Here is a 16399-nt window from a genome sequence, read left to right as displayed (position 1 = left end):
TTTTTTTAGTTGGGTTATCTGTTTTCTTATTGTTGAGTTTTAAGCGTTCTTTACATATTTTGTTTAACAGATGTGTCTCTTGCAAATATTTTCTCCCATCCGTGACTTGTCTTCTCATTCTCTTAACATTGTCTTTGGCAACGCAGAAGTCTTTAACTTTAATAAAATCCAGCTTATCAATTATTTCTTTCCATTTTAAATTTTAAACATAAAAATAAGAACTCCAAGAGGTCACAATGAAGTAACTCATGTTGAGTTTCTTCTTTTTTATAACTACTGTGCTACTGTTTCTAATCTACTTTTAAGTGCAAGAATATCTAATAAGACAGGGACTAGGGACATGAACTATGCCTAAAACAAGTTTAAACCATTCCAAACTGTTATGAACATACTTTCAAAATGACTGTATGAAGCTAAGTCCCCATGAGCCTGGGGACAACCATATAAAAGTTCTCCAAATTCACTTCCATGTAGAATATAATATTTATTAGAGGGTTAATAATAAAAATATGCTACATTGAAGCCTACAAATATGGTATTAAAACTCAAGTACAATTGCACACATGGGTAAAACAGACCAACAAAAGATTTTGGGGGGAGGAATATTTTATCACTGATGTTGCACAGAACTGCCAGAACATACTACTAATAAAAGACAGGCCACCTGTCGTCTACACCCAATGCTAACTGCTCCCATAGCCCACTCTGGGTAAGCCACTGCCTGTAGCCATTATGCCAAGGACTAGCAGTAACTACCAGAAGCTAGAGGAGACAAGGAAGGATCCTTCCCTGAAAACTTCAGAAGGAACATGGCCCTACCAAAACCTTGACTTTGGACTTCCAGCCTTCAAAATTGTGAGAAAATAAATTATTTTTATCTTAAGCTACTCATTTGTTATGGCTGTCCTAGGAAACCTGGGAAATACAGAAGGAAACACACTTCACATCTCTGTGGACCCTCAGTATTGATCAAAAGTACAGAAGTGGTCAGAAATACACCCTGATTATTCTGAATTCCATATTTTTTGGCTATGTGCTTTTAAGGTCTTGAGAGAGCCAAGAGGAGCACTTTGAAAGAGGAAGTGGCACTGGGACCTCACTTTGAAAGAGGAAGTGGCACTGGGACCTCTTTCTGCCCTGTGCATATTGCAAAGATGAAACTGGGAACTCAAGAAACAAAGAACAAAGTGAAGTTTTTAAAGAACAAAACAGTAAAGGAAATCTCCGTTCTTTTTCTAATTGTAATAGCTAGGGGCAATCTTTTACCTCTCCTGGCTTGGGAACTGTGCAATGTGATTTTGGATTGTGGAATACATATGATTACATTGTTTCTTTCCCTACAGTAATTTAATTGGAGAATCTTGATGCCAGGTCAAATATAAACAGCAACTACCTTCTCTTGCTTTCAGCAAAAAGAGTTACCTTATATAGGGAATACTTGGAAGAGTCTTACAAAGTAAGTTGTGCTAAAGTGAAATATCAACTAAGTGATTTCCTAGTTTTCCAGAAAGGTAAACCATAACAGTCATTCCAAAATATTTATTATGCTCTTAACACACATACTACCTAGGCGATTCAATACAATCAATTAGTAGAATACAAATATTCAATTAGAGCAGAAAATGGCCAAAACAGTCATGGGGAAGATTTTCTTTTTTATTCCATTTACCCAGAGTAGCCTCTCCCACTACCATTTAGACACAAAGCTTTCTTTTGTGTTAAAAAATCAAGTTGGTTTCCTAAACTGATAAAGCCAACGCTCCCACACTCACATTCTAAGGTCCCTCTTGAAATAACTTGCTTGACAGACTTTATAATATCCCAACATTTGCTTTTATTTTTTAATTAATTAATTAATTTCTTTTTTTTTTTTTTTTTTTTTTGCGGTACGTGGGCCTCTCACTGTTGTGGCCTCTCCCGTTGCGGAGCACAGGCTCCGGACGCACAGGCTCAGCGGCCATGGCTCATGGGTCCAGCCGTTCTGCGGCATGTGGGATCCTCCCGGACCGGGGCACAAACCCGTGTCCCCTGCATCGGCAGGCGGACTCTCAACCACTGCGCCACCAGGGAAGCCCTAATTTATTTATTTTTGAAGTACTCATTAATTATCTCCCCTCATACTTAAACCATTTGCTCCGAAGCTACTCCTTTTAACAACACCAACAAAAATCTCAGTCATCAAGATATTCTTTCCCGTCCAAAAGAAATAGAGTCAGCATTTTCCCTTCCCCACAGCACCTGCATTCTTCTTATGACCCAGTACATCTCTGCCTGCGTGGGCTGCAACCAAAATCTGTAACTTCCCCAAGGCGTTCCGTCGGAGACTGTGCTGTCGTCTTCTGACGTGCCCAGTAAACAAAAGATTAAAACGCATACGTCTAACGTTGATGGAAGACAGGCAAGAAAGATATAAACCTAGCAATATGGATTTCAATGAGATACTTTAAAAGTAGAAATATTTTTGCGTAAAGCAAGCCCAGGATAACAATGAAACCATCAGGAAACATGAGCAGTAGAGAGCAGATAGGGAGAGGCCAGTGATGAGGGAAAAATACCCCTCTGATACAGTACCAAGTGTTAGCGAACATGGGAGCGTGCAGAGTAAAGGTGAAATACCAACACTTTGGAAAACAATTTAGCATTCTCTGTAAAAGCTGAACCCATGCCTACCCTATGATCCAGCAATCCCACTCCAGCAGGAACGCTGTTGGGGGCATATGTGCTCCGAGTGTCATACGATAAAGTTCATAGCAGCATTATCCAAGAAAGCCAAAAGTGGAAACTACCCAAACTCAACAGCAGAATGTGTAATACAATGAAAGAGTACAAAGCAATGTAAGTAAACAAACCACAGCTACACACCACAACATATCTATAGAATATAGTGTTATAAGTCAGGACAGTGGATCTACGGGAAGGAAAGGGGGCAGTGACTGGGGAAGCTCGCACAGAGTGGGGAAGCTCTGAGGTGCTAGTAATGCTCCCGTTTCTGGATCAGGATGACAGTCACGTGAGCGTCCATTTTCTGATCATTCGTTAAGTGTTCCATTTATGTTCTGGTTTTTTTCTCTTGTGTGTTATACTACACAATAAATAAAAAAGAAATCCCAGTCTGACACATTCCCACCAAATAAAGGCTGGAAAGAAATCAAACTGAGAGAAAACAGGCAACGACGGCACATAGCAGTCGAATTTCTTGCTTGCTGAAACACTGGCAGCTCTGAAAACATTAAGAAATTCGGGACTGCCAAGAAACTGAATTCCCTGGAAGACCTACCCTGGATGGAAACAAAGGTGAATTAGGTATCAGCTCTCTTACCAAATTTGGCAATAACCTATACTTTTAATCTAAATTTCAAAAACAAACATTGATTCCTGAAACTTGCAAAACAGCTCAAATTTTTAAAGCATCCTGGTTTCCTCTTTTGAGCAATCATAGAAGTGCAGGGAGGCACAAGAGATCATTCAATCCAACCTCTACCAACCCAGTCAAGTGGACAAATAGACAAACACTCTTTAGAGCTCCCACTGCAAATGAATTCTGAGATGTTCCTCAGTTACCTGTTCTGGAATAAACAACCTTGACTAGGGCATAGCCTCTCCTGAGAGTAACCTTGATCTTATATGCTCCACTTCAAGCTCTCATCCTGCCCCACACCTAAATGAAAAAATACCATAGGGCTTCCCTGGTTGCGCAGTGGTTGAGAGTCCGCCTGCCGATGCAGGGGACACGGGTTCATGCCCCGGTCCGGGAGGATCCCACATGCCGCAGAACGGCTGGGCCCGTGAGCCATGGCCGCTGAGCCTGCGTGTCCGGAGCCTGTGCTCCGCAACAGGAGAGGCCACAACAGTGAGAGGCCCACGTACCACAAAAAAAAAAAAAACACAGTAGGAGAATACTTATAAATAAAATAATGTGCAAAGTCTGGTCCATTAAAAAATATAAGTATACACATACCAGAAGCTTTTGAATGAATATAACTATTACTACTAATTATCTCTGAGTGGTGGGGTTGCAGAAGTTTTGTTGGTTTCTTCTTTTCCTACAAAGATCTGTATTGCTATTTTAACAAGAAATATACTTTTTTTCACAAAATATCTTAAAGTATTTGCTTACCTTAGCTGACTTTTCAAAACTTAAGCCTCCATCCAGCTTAAAAAGAACTGTCATGTTGTACCCAGTCTGGTTTCCATGTCCATGAGGCCACCAAGTTTCTATAGTAACACTCTTTTAAAAAATAATATGTCAGTCTAAGTAATCTGTGGCATATTTTCAGCAAAATAATATAGTAATTCAGAGCATCACATCAATTTCTCATAGACAAGCACAGAGCAATATAAATCTCTCTCCTTGTATTATGCCAAATTATACCAATCCATAGATAATATTTAAAAATGAACATGCTAGGAGTTTAGCATGGATTAATATACCAGAAGGGAAGGGAAATAACAAAATAACATGGGCATTCAGAAAAACAGCTCTTCCCATTGCAACACTCAGCTAACATGTATTCTACATTCTTAACATTTGGAATTGGACTTTGAGGTTAACTCTTCTTTCAAGCCCAGAACTAGAAAAGCGTTTTGAGTTCTTACTTTATCTGGACAGTTACTGAATGCTGATTTGCTCTATCCTTTTCAGCTCACAATTGTCAATTAGAGGAATAAGAAAAGGTAAAATCCAGTTCACTTCTACTTACGATAGATCATAAGTTTAGAATTAGAATTCTGTATGTAGAATAAGTACCAATATTCAAAATAGTTTACAAATACCAAAAATAATCACAGCATTGAAGTATGATGCTTAGAATGTATTTTGGATTTAGGATACTCCAAATACTGCAAAAAAATTAAAATATAACACACCTGACTTTTTGAGAGAAGAGGATGCCAAATTAATCATGTAACCTCCGTTTTCTTAATCTTAAAATTTGGGAAAATCATTCCTTAGCTTGCACACACACAAAATATATAACCGATTAAAAGTAAAGAAAAAATGGAAAAAGTACACTTTTCTTTAATACTCAGGTCCTTTTTTCTAAGCATTTCTTTTGAACAACACTGCTTTTCATCTTAGTGCTTCTCGGGAAGTACCATCATTCACCTTGTCAATTTTCACAAAGAGTTTAACAATCCTTTCCCCATGATGAAGTTCAACGCTGTTTGTCTGTTGTATTTTTAATTCAGGGATGGCTATAATCGCTTGACCCAAAACTGGCTTTGAACTGATAACATCAAAAGAAGACTCTATTTCAAGATTCCACTCCTGGATATTACTATCTAAGGTATAAAGAGAAAAAGAAAAAATACATATATATTATGTAGGATTCACTGAAAAAAAGGCCAAAGCAGCTTCTAAACTATAAGTGCTCCACAAATGCAATCCTGATCAAAAGTTCAGTGAAAATTCTCTTTTAATGTTTAGAGTTTAATCCTTAATTCTGAAGAAGAATAACCAAAATTATATTTTTATATATACTTCTACTCTAAAAATGTTACAATCATAAGTCACAAAAACTTTATAAATATGGCACAAATAGAAAATTACAAATGAAAAGATAACATAAATCTTCCAAGATTTATCAGTCTTGATTTATCAAACATACTTGCTTGTTCCTTTTTATAAAGTAAAAATACTGAAGGTTTTAAAGCCATATAATAAGTTATAAACTTAGGTGTATTAGAATTAATCCAATGTGGAAAAAATAAAGATGCATTTTAAATGTAATTATTTTCCAATAAATGTGTACTGAGAACCATCTAAGTGCCATGTTCTTTGCTAAGTGATGGGACTTAAACAGTCACCAGGGTAAATAAACATGGCCCCTGCCCTCATGAGCTAAGGGCCTAATGGGATGTGGACAAGTACAAACGTGTGATAATACTAGGATGGAGAATTAAAGGTTGTTTAGAAAAATATTCATATTCCCTTTACCGCGTTTTTATTGTTCTTAAACAGAAGCACACACTCCAATCTGATCCAAAGCTGTTTATTTTCTAAAACATCCCTAAATCATTGACAGCTACCTCACCTTTAACTCGAAATCATATTCCCTCTGGTTTCCCTTACTATCTCTTATTTCAAGAAATAATAATAGATAACATTTACCAAGATCTTACTATGAGGCAGGCATTGTTTTATGCTCTCAACAAGTATTAACTTATTTAAGCATCACACCATTGCTATAAGGTAAATTCCACTACTATCATCATTTTATAAATGAGAAAACTGAGACAGAGAAATTAAGTAACTTGCCCAAGATCACACAGCTAGTAAGTGGCAGATGTGAACCAAGACAGTCTAAAACTAGAGACCTCTAAAACATTTAACCTCTAAATTCTGCCAACTCAATCCAAATAATTTCCCCCAAACCACATCTTAGTGGTGCTCAGGAGTTTTACAGTGGGGAGAGGATCTTATTATATAGGAGAACATTTAATGATGTCAAGCTATGCTAGACATCAAATATGTCCTTTGGCTGAGTCTTTGACCAAAACAGCACAGATTCACAAAACTGGTGAACTAGAAGTATGCTGACAGATCACCTGGTCTACTTTCCGATGTGTTTGATTCCCTCTAGACCACAGGCTAGCAAACTATGGTCCTTGGGCCAAATCTGGACCACCTCCTATTTTTATAAATAAAATTTTATTGGAACACAGCTGCTATGGACTGAATTGTATCATTCCCCCCAAAATTCATATGTTGAAGCCCTAACCCCTAATGTGATTCCATCTGGAGAAAGGGTTTTTTTAGGAGGTAATTAGGTTAAATGAGCTCATAAGGGTAGGCTCCTATTCTGATAGGACAGTAGCCTTATAAGAAGAGGAAAAGATCCATTTCTTTCTTTCTCTCTCTCGCCCCGCACACCCCCTCAGCCCCCAACCACGCGAGGACACAACTAGAAAGCTGGCCATCTACAAGCCAGGAAGCAGGCCCTCAACACAAAGCAAATCAGCCGGCACCTTCATCTTGGACTTCCCAGCTTCCAGCACTGTGAGAAGTCAATTTCTGTGGCTGAAGCCGACCAGTCTTTGGTATTTCGTCATGGCAGCCCAGCAGGCCAGACAGCAGCCATGCCCATATTTTACGTATTGTCTTCGGTCGCCTTCATGCTACAAAGGCAGAGTTGCGTAACTGCAACAAAGGCCATATGGCCCAAAAAGCGAAAATGCTCACTAGCTGACCCTTTACAGAAAAAGTTTGCTGATCTCTACCCTAATATATTTCCCCTGAAAGGCCATTCTAATCTGTCTTTAATACCTTTAATATAATGACAAAAACCTCTGCCTCCCTTTCTGCTAACCTTCACTATTAGAAAGTCGTCCTCCACACTGATGTGAAATCCACTTTTCTCTCATTTCCATCTAGAGATTTTAGTTCTGCCCTCTAGGCCTCTCCTACCAACCAATAACCACCAAGTTCAAGCACGCTCCCTGGGACTTCCCTGGTGGTCCAGTGGTTAAGATTCCGCCTTCCAATGCAGGTGGCACGGGTTTGATCCCTGGTCAGGGAACTAAGATCCCACATGCCACGCAGCGTAGCCAGAATTTTTTTTAAAAAGGCAGGCTCCTTGGCCGTTTCCTATCACTTCTTCAGCAGAGAATCAGCTGCTTGTAAGGGCCTCCAGAAGGAAGACAAACAGAGTAATTCCCAAAGGTTACTGGCAAAATTGTCCAGTTTCTATTGCTTCTAACATGGAAGGTTCTAAAGTAAATCGGCACCCCTCTGGAGCTCATCCTGTTAACTCCCTCGGGTGCCACTAAATGAAAAAACTAAAGCTGAGGAATTAAAAACCCAACATGAGGATTTACAAGCCTATCGTGTCATTACCAAATACCCTACAACAACATATTTTGCACTCTTTTCTTCTTCCAAATGAAGTACAACGCTTCCTTCCAGGAGGAGAATTCCATGGAGAATTTCAGTAGTTTAGGTTCACAGAGCATACTGAGAGTCTTAAATAATAATTTTCCTGGTATTACCTGGTCACTTCTTTTCACTGGCTAATTTTAAAATGTATAATCTTATTTCTAGTTAAGGAGAGCTCCCCCTTATAAATCAAGACCCATTTCTAGAATGTAGCTTCCCAGCATATCTCTTCCAGCACTAACAAGTTATCCTTTCCTAAAGAATACTTATCACCCCCAGCTCTCCTGAAGTGGAATGCAAGATCATTTCAAAAATGGACAAAGTACCAGGGATGGGATAAGAAAGAAGAAAGTTTACTAAATGACTTAAAATCCCCTCCCAGGTCTCCCTCTCAATGACACCAAGTTTTGCATCCTTCCTCACCCTGACTAATCAACCCTGGGCCCAAACAGGACAGGAACTCCTTATCAAAACAGGGTGCAGAGCAAGCTGATGAGCTCTCTCTACAACTTGAGGCCTTCCCTGGCCTGGAGCCTCAGCGATGTCCTAGCTGATGCCCTGCTCCCTGCAGAATACACTACAGTCTATGGTCTGTTCCATTTAACCTCAACCAGGTGGGCAACCCAGGGCATGGCAGAGAATGTGGTTCTGGCCATTGACTCGTTTTCAGATTCTTCCAAAGCTGATTCAGTGAGGTTTCTTCAAAAACAAACAAATCACCATGAGTTTGACTCGGATGGGAATTTGTAGGAAGGGTAACCAGCCTCACAGCCCAGATGAACGTGTGCTGCTTCTTCATGTAAACAATCTTCAGGACGAACTCCAATTTGTGTAGATGTGGCCAACACATTTAACCTTTTTTTTTTTTTTTAAATTTATTTGGCTGTGTCGGGTCTTTGTTGCGGCACACGGGATCTTCGTCGCAGTGTGCGGGATCTTTTGTTGCGGCATGCGGGGTTCTCTCTAGTTGTGGCATGCAGGCTCTACAGCACGCGGGCTCGGTAGTTGCAGCACAGGGGCTTAGTTGCCCCGTGGCATGTGGGATCCCTACTAGGGATCAAGCCCGCGTCCCCTGCATTGGAAGGTGGATTCTTAACCACTGGACCACCAGGGAAGTCCCAGTACATTAACTTTTAAAACCTTCTAAAATGTGCCAGCTCCTTTTATAGTCCCATATAGTCCACTTCTTTGTCAAGATGTGGTCAGGATAAAAATTTAAAAAAAACAAAAAACAGCTTTATTCGGTTGTCTAAGAGAAAAAAAAAAAACGTATAGGAAGACATGGAGGTAGAAAAATAAGAAGACGGATGAATTACATTAATTCAAGTGTGTCCATAACTACAGAAAGAGTTACTCTCAAACTACACCTTAAGCCTTGCTTTAACTGATTGTAATTAAGCCTCAAATATCAGTACCTTCATTTAATCATATATCTAGCTTCAAAAAAAACTGGTTCTTCCACACTTACACCCTCACTAGGCTGTAATGAGTGCTGTAATTTACAAACACCGGGAAAGAACTGTGGAATGTTAGAGGCAAAAGAAACTTGGCCATCTCCTAGTTACTTTTAGTTGTGGTATTTGAGGCCCTTGACTGCAGAACTAGCTCAAAGCTCCCGAGCCAGTGGACAGGGCAAGGGCCCAGGTTTCCTAACTCCAGTGCTCTCTACCTTCCACGCATCTCCCACAGAGGCGCCTATCAAAAAGAAAGACACTAGCAGGCGCGCAGAGATTGAAATTTGCATATGAATAATGAGGAAGACCAAAAGCAAAGGTGCTTTTTGTCCTTCAGAATCCTAAGTCCTAATAGCAAATACGTATAATGTGAAACAAAGCATTTGAAGGGACTGTAACCATAAAATATTAGTCTCTTAATATGAGTGTCTTTCTAAAAAAGAAAAAACACTGAAATCTACAAACATAAAGAATGTGTCTGACCTTCCACTAAATGCATAATTACATGGTGCCACAGTTCCTCCATTTGTCAAAACACTATCTTTGTAACCTAAGCTACCTGACAAAGGCATGACAACAGTTATGTGAGCATTTCTGCCAAACAGTGGAAATATATTTCTTGAATAATTACTGTCTGTGAAACTTGACAAGCACTATAAATTATACCCCAATCGCAAAGAGCAAAGATGTTGAATCTACTTAAAGAAACAAAATATACCCGAAGGTCACAGTTAAGAATACAGGATGGGGCTTCCCTGGTGGCGCAGTGGTTGAGAGTCTGCCTGCCGATGCAGGGGACGCGGGTTCGTGCCCCGGTCCGGGAAGATCCCACATGCCGCAGAGCGGCTGGGCCCGTGAGCCATGGCCGCTGAGCCTGCGCGTCCGGAGCACAGGCTCCGCAACGGGAGAGGCCGCGGCAGTGAGAGGCCCGCGTACCGCAAAAAAAAAAAAGAATACAGGATGGCATTTGGAAGGGCTAAGAACCAGCAGGGACATGGAAGCACACTCAGGTCAGCATGGGATGGATCTGCAAACGTCAGTGGACTGCTCATGTAAGATGTAAAAGATGCTTCCTCTCACTGGGGGGCAAGCTATTCAAACATGGCTGCCCTGATTAGCCCTACTGAGCTCCTCCCAGCTCCTCCTCCTACCTGCTCGCTTCATCTTGCATCTTTCATAGGCGATGCAAAGCTGCAATGAAGAGATAGCCTTGTGCATCTGAAGGAACAGCAATGACAACGAGCCACAGAATGCTGAAATTCAAACATAGGATACATCCCCAAGCTCCTGCCAGAATTAGAGGACAGGCTACAGTAGCTGCTTTTCAAAGAGCTAACAGCTTGCAATAGCCAGAAAAGCAGGCTTATAGTTAGTTACAACAGCTGTTTTCCCCTTCTTTCTCAAGCAGCAAGATCTCCTTGCCTATTCAGCAGGACAAATTCCTCAAAGATGAAATCAAAACAAAACAGACACAAAGCAAAATCCCACCACCACCCCCCCCCACCAAACAACATAAATTGATAAGTTCTAGAGAAAAAAAAAATCGACTTACACAACAAGGCAGCTACTCAGAGATTATTCAAGCAACCTACCTACCCATAAACACATTTTCGAGGGTGAATACCATCATTTTATGGGTAATGAAAAAGTGATTCAAAATGAATGTAAGAAAAAAGTGAATGCATGCTTGCATTCAAAAAGGAATGCAATAAACAAGGCACTAAGCAAGACTGACAAATCTTTGCTACGTTGTAATATTATATTCTCTATATTAAGCTGTAAGCCTTCAATAAAGGCCACTGTTGGACAGGCTAGGGTCTAGCTAGGAGCTAGGCCCACTCTTCCAACTCAAAGGCTATGTCTTCAAGAATGAAGAGACGGGGTGCTTTAGGCTAAGGCAGCAAGTAAATGTGGATACGGTCGGGAAGGCAGCATCTCCGAGGAACGGAATTGCCCAAGCACAGGTCAAAGATCCACAGCTCACCTCAGCTCAACAGGAAGATTTCCATGTTGAAGAACATCTCTATTTTATTTCTTTCTAACTGCGGTAACAGAAGATTAAACAATGCAGTGTTTTATCAAAACATACTTGTTATATATTTGGACTTAATATGTCTATGTAACCTTAAGAAAAGTTCATAAAACTAGACAACCATCCCTCCCTAACAAATTTTAGGGCCTAATATGAACAATTTACATCAGATTACAAATATGAAAGACTTAGCATGGAGATGATCAATAAATGAATATATGTCTATCTCTCTCTCACACACACAGACATTCAAATAAATATTTTCTAATGACGTTTTAGAGAAAGTCACATCAATAAGTTGGTATCTCTCAAAACCCAGATAAATGGCAAGAGCCTAAGAGATAATGAGAGTAACTCGTTTCCTTTTGACCTCAGTATTTTTTCCAAATATAAATTTGCTTTTATTACCTTAAATATTAAGAATATGTGAAAATCATTTAGGAAGCTGAGGTTAGGGCAAAATCAAACAAATGACCAAAGGATATTCAAAAGTACAAAAGTTTAGAAACCACTATGCTAAGGATTAAGAAGGCAGAAAAGAAAAAATATATATATATACATAAAGCAAATTAATTCACAAAAATTTCAAGCTAGTTTTTAAAAGCCTAACAGCCTTTTTTCTGTTATATTTTATACAATTAAACTGGGGAACTATGGTTGGTCATTTGGTCTTTAGGGTTAAACTCACTAATTTTAAATTAAGGAATAAATTAAACATTTGGAAAAGCAAAAAGGTTACTTTCTTCTAGCCCCAATAGGCAGAAAGCAGAAAGTGCCACAAAGTCAAAGTAGTTTAGCCTTTCATAATAAGCTGGCTGAAATTACTAGGTACTAGATTAGTTTAACTGCTTTCTTCCCTTATTATAGAGACAATATAGGCTCAATATAAAAATCTAGAAGAATAAAATACAAACTATCTGTAGTACTATTATACAGAGATTAGCCACTGCTTGCATTAGTTTTGACTAACCTCATTTCACACTTAAATCTTAAAAATGAATACAGTATTTGATTTAAAATAAAAATTACATGTATCTACTTTTGATTATGAACTAATCCTTTTAAAAAATGTTTAGTAACTCTCAATGCCTGCCTCAAACTGTGTACCAAATAAATGCAAAAAGTATCCAGAATATATTAGTTTATTCTCTATTATTTTCAACTTCTAAGTTTCTATTGATTTCAGTAATGATTGCTATCTTCCAAATACAAACTGAAAAAAAAAAATTCTGAAAAAATCCTAAAGGAAGTTCCTCTCCTACTGCTTTCATAAGTTTATGCTTCAATTTTCTCTATTACATCAAGTAACCAAACTGAAATCTATAAAATTAATCAAAAATATAAGAATTACTGCTTAATATGCACAGGACACATCTTCTGAACAGGAAAGATATTTTTCCCTATGTTAAGTACAAAATATATTGTAGTCATAAAACATCAAAAATGTAGTTGATATGGATAACTGATTACACCAAGTCTAAATTAAATTTTAAGCATCACTTAAATTGATTGAATTCAAATAAAATTCACTCAGTCACTAATGGTGAATAAACTGAACCCTAATGACTCATACTCAGGAAGAAATGTTTAGCTTCATATTCAAAATTTTAAATTAAACTAGAGCAGTGTTATTCAAATTTTTTCAGATATCAGGATACCTGGAACTCATAGCACTTTTTGCTAACCACCTAAAACACTGATTAAACTTCAAAACTATTAAATAAATAACTTTTGGCAAAATCAGACCCCTTCTTACAGTAGGTTTCATTATATACACCTGAGAAAAATTATGGGTGGGGATGGGGGGGAGTGAACCATTATGTATTTGATTTCATAGCAAGGCTCAATTCGGGTGGAGCCTCTGAAGAAAAGTTTGAGAAACACTAAACTAGAAAGCTCTAAACAGCCACATTTATATGTGCAATTTACATTAGATCTTCCAATGCCTTTTAGGCATTTAAAAATGCCAGCAGCGGGCTTCCCTGGTGGCGCAGTGGTTGAGAATCTGCCTGCCAATGCAGGGGACACGGGTTCGAGCCCTGGTCTGGGAAGATCCCACATGCCGCGGAGCAACTAGGCCCATGAGCCACAACTACTGAGCCTGCGCGTCTGGAGCCTGTGCTCCGCAACAAGAGAGGCCACAATAGTGAGAGGCCCGCGCACCGCAATGAAGAGTGGCCCCTGCTTGCCGCAGCTAGAGAAAGCCCTCACACAGAAACGAAGACCCAACACAGCCAAAATTAAATAAATAAATTTATTTTTAAAAAAATGCCAGCAGCACCTAATAACTTCCTCAATTATCAACCGTCTCTGATATGCTTTTGTCTTCTGCCTTTAGAAAACACAGATCTGGCTCCATCGAAGAGCAATCTAGGGTCACCAGGGCCCTAAAGACAACAGAACTCTTGTATGGACACACCACATACTTGCTTACAGACTTCATCTACTTAGGCCTGCATGGAACTGGACTGAGCATTATGAGTTATCATTTAAAATCCCATTTGCCTCCACCTTCACCCTGATTTCCCTAACTTCTCAAATCCTTTGATCTCTGGTTTTCTGAACTACTGGGGCTGCCATCCCAAAGACTATGACACAATTTAGTTTGGCTTGATAATTGTTTATACCTCCTCTCCCCACCTCAACCAACTTGCAGGGATAAGTAAACACATTATACTTCTTTTCTATGCCAAATACACACAGTACTGGGCAAAGAACTCAACAAATATTTGACCAGTTTTTAACCAATTCATTGACATCTGTGAGATTTCTGAGGTTTTCTTTAATGCTCCTTTCAACTGAAAAAGTAGTATTCTTTACCTTATAAGAGCTTCTTTAATGCCTTGTCTGTCTTCCAGTTTATGTTCAACTCTTAACAAGGCTGGTATGTCATGGCCTTCAGAGGAGAAAATGTGCAGTGACAGAAAGTCAGCCCAATGATTTAAGCAAACCAAGAGCTCAGCACCATGGAGTTTTGAAAGTGACTACAGGGGCAGCAAAAAGGAGTGCAAGCCAGCAGCCCAAATTCTTTTAAGAAACAGCTTGGGAGAACAGAGCTTCCTTCCTTCCCTCCCTCCCTCTTTCCTTTCTTCTCTTTCTTTCTTTCCTCCTCTCATTTTTTATTTTTCAGAATATGTTAAAATGTAGGTACCCACCTACTTAACTGCTTTATACAGTAAATTTTCATGACAGGGACTTCCTTGGTGGCGCAGTGGTTAAGAATCCGCCTGCCAATGCAGGGGACACAGGTTCATGCCCTGGTCCAGGGAGATCCCACATGCCGCGGAGCAACTAAGCCCGTGCGCCACAACTACTGAAGCCTGCGCGCCTAGAGCCCGTGCTCCGCAACAAGAGAAGCCACCGCAATGAGAAGCCGGCGCACCACAACATAGGGCAGCCCCCGCTCGCCACAACTAGAGAAAGCCCGCGCGCAGCAACAAAGACCCAACACAGCCAAAAATAAATAAATTAATTTTTAAAAAATTTTCATGACAAATCAGTTTGTACATATTTTTCACTTTTCTAAATTTAATGTGCCATCAATTTTTTTTTTAAATAAGTCTCTGAAAAGTACAGTTGTCCCTCGGTATCCACAGCAGATTGCTTCCAGGACCTGCTGGAGATACCAAAATCCACTGATGCTCCAAGTCAGCCCTCCACATCCACAGTTCTGAATCGATGGATTCGACAGACCTCGGATCATGTAGTACTGTAGTATTTGTTGAAAACAATCCACACATAAGTGGACCCACACAGTTCAAACCCATGTTGTTCAAGGGCCAACTATATATATATTCAAATTATAAACCCAATTTTTATAACATAGAGGAGGCTCAAAAAAGAAAAACAAGAAATCACAGCCCTTAGCTTACCATATATGGGGGTAAATGTGAAGTAGTTCAGATGACAAATATTATAGGCTTCAATTCTAACATCTTTCCAGATGCCCTGGGTAGGAAAGGAAGGCCCCCAGTCCCAACTAAAGGAACACTGTGCCTGCAATTTTAAGGGAAAAAAAGAAGATCGATTCTAATTACCATGAAACTTAAACATTATGAAAACCTTTTTCTTTTAAAATATTATGTACATGTGTACTAGTTTGCTAGGGCTGCCGTAACAAAATACCACAAACCGGGTGACTTAAACAATAGAAATTAACTTTCGCATAGCTCTGGAGGCTGGGAAGTCCAAGATCAAGGTGTTGGCAGGTTTGGTTTCCTGGGCTTACAGATGGCCACCTTCTCACTGTGCCCTCACATAGCCTGTTGTATACACACACACACACACACACACACACACGCGCCCCTAGTGTCTCCCTCTGTTGTCCAAATTTCCTCTTCTTATAAGGACATCAACCATACTGGATCGCAGTAATCCTAACGGTCTCATTTAACTGAATCACCTCTTTAAAGACCTCATCTCCAAATAGAGTGATATTTTGACCTTACTGAGGGTTAGGACTTTAATATACAAATTTGGGGGGCACAGAATTAAGTCCATAATAGCGTGTGTGTCCCATATACAGCATCTAAAATGACCCAAAATGATCCTCTCCTGGTATTCAGGTCCTTGAGTAATCCGCTCCCCTTGAGTACAGATTAGACCTAATGAATCACTTCTAACCAACAGAATACAACGGCAGTGAGAGCATGTCCAAAATTAGGTTATTAAAGAGTGCACCTTCTGTTTTGGGTGCTCTGTCAGCTCTCTCTTGGCCAAGGGGGAAGTCAGCTGCCATGCTGTAAGGCAGCTCTGTAGAGAGGCCCACATGAGTGAGCCTGGAAGCCCATCTGAGGCCTGCCAATAACCACATGGGTGAGCTGAGGTAGGCCTCATCCAGGCTTAAGGTGACTGCAGCCCTGGTCCACAGCTTGCCAGTAACCTCATGAGTGACCTTGAGCCAGAGGTACCCAGCTAAGCCACACCTGCATTCCTGACTGACAGAAACTGTGATAATAAATGTTGTTTTAGGGCTTCCCTGGTGGCGCAGTGGTTGAGAGTCCGCCTGCCGATGGAGGCGACCCGGGTTCGTGCCCCGGT

The 16399-nt window shown here is 40.0% G+C and overlaps 1 protein-coding gene across 14 annotated transcripts in view; it reads right to left on the bottom strand.

The window, feature by feature from the left end:
- MANBA (mannosidase beta) overlaps positions 1–16399 on the bottom strand; it is a 148767-nt gene that overhangs the window by 120470 nt on the left and 11898 nt on the right. For 13 of the 14 annotated variants that reach the window (XR_003001993.1, XR_003001991.1, XR_003001986.1 and 10 more), the window contains exons 5-7: positions 15232–15355; positions 5105–5280; positions 4118–4228 (exon numbers count right to left, since the gene is read on the bottom strand). The exons of the other annotated variant lie outside the window; for it this stretch is intronic. Coding sequence is in view for 1 of the 13 variants with exons in the window: in XM_024736073.1 (XP_024591841.1) it covers positions 4118–4228; positions 5105–5280; positions 15232–15355 (411 nt within the window). In the remaining 12 variants the exon portion in view is untranslated. The remainder of the gene's footprint in view (positions 1–4117; positions 4229–5104; positions 5281–15231; positions 15356–16399) is intronic. 14 annotated transcript variants of the gene reach the window in all.

The sequence above is a fragment of the Neophocaena asiaeorientalis genome, unplaced genomic scaffold, assembly GCF_003031525.2.
Source record: "Neophocaena asiaeorientalis asiaeorientalis breed wild unplaced genomic scaffold, Neophocaena_asiaeorientalis_V1.1 scaffold7, whole genome shotgun sequence".
In the NCBI taxonomy this organism is placed as follows: Eukaryota; Metazoa; Chordata; class Mammalia; order Artiodactyla; family Phocoenidae; genus Neophocaena; species Neophocaena asiaeorientalis.
Note: the sequence above shows the minus strand (reverse complement) of the source record. Positions and strands in the feature narration are given on the sequence as shown.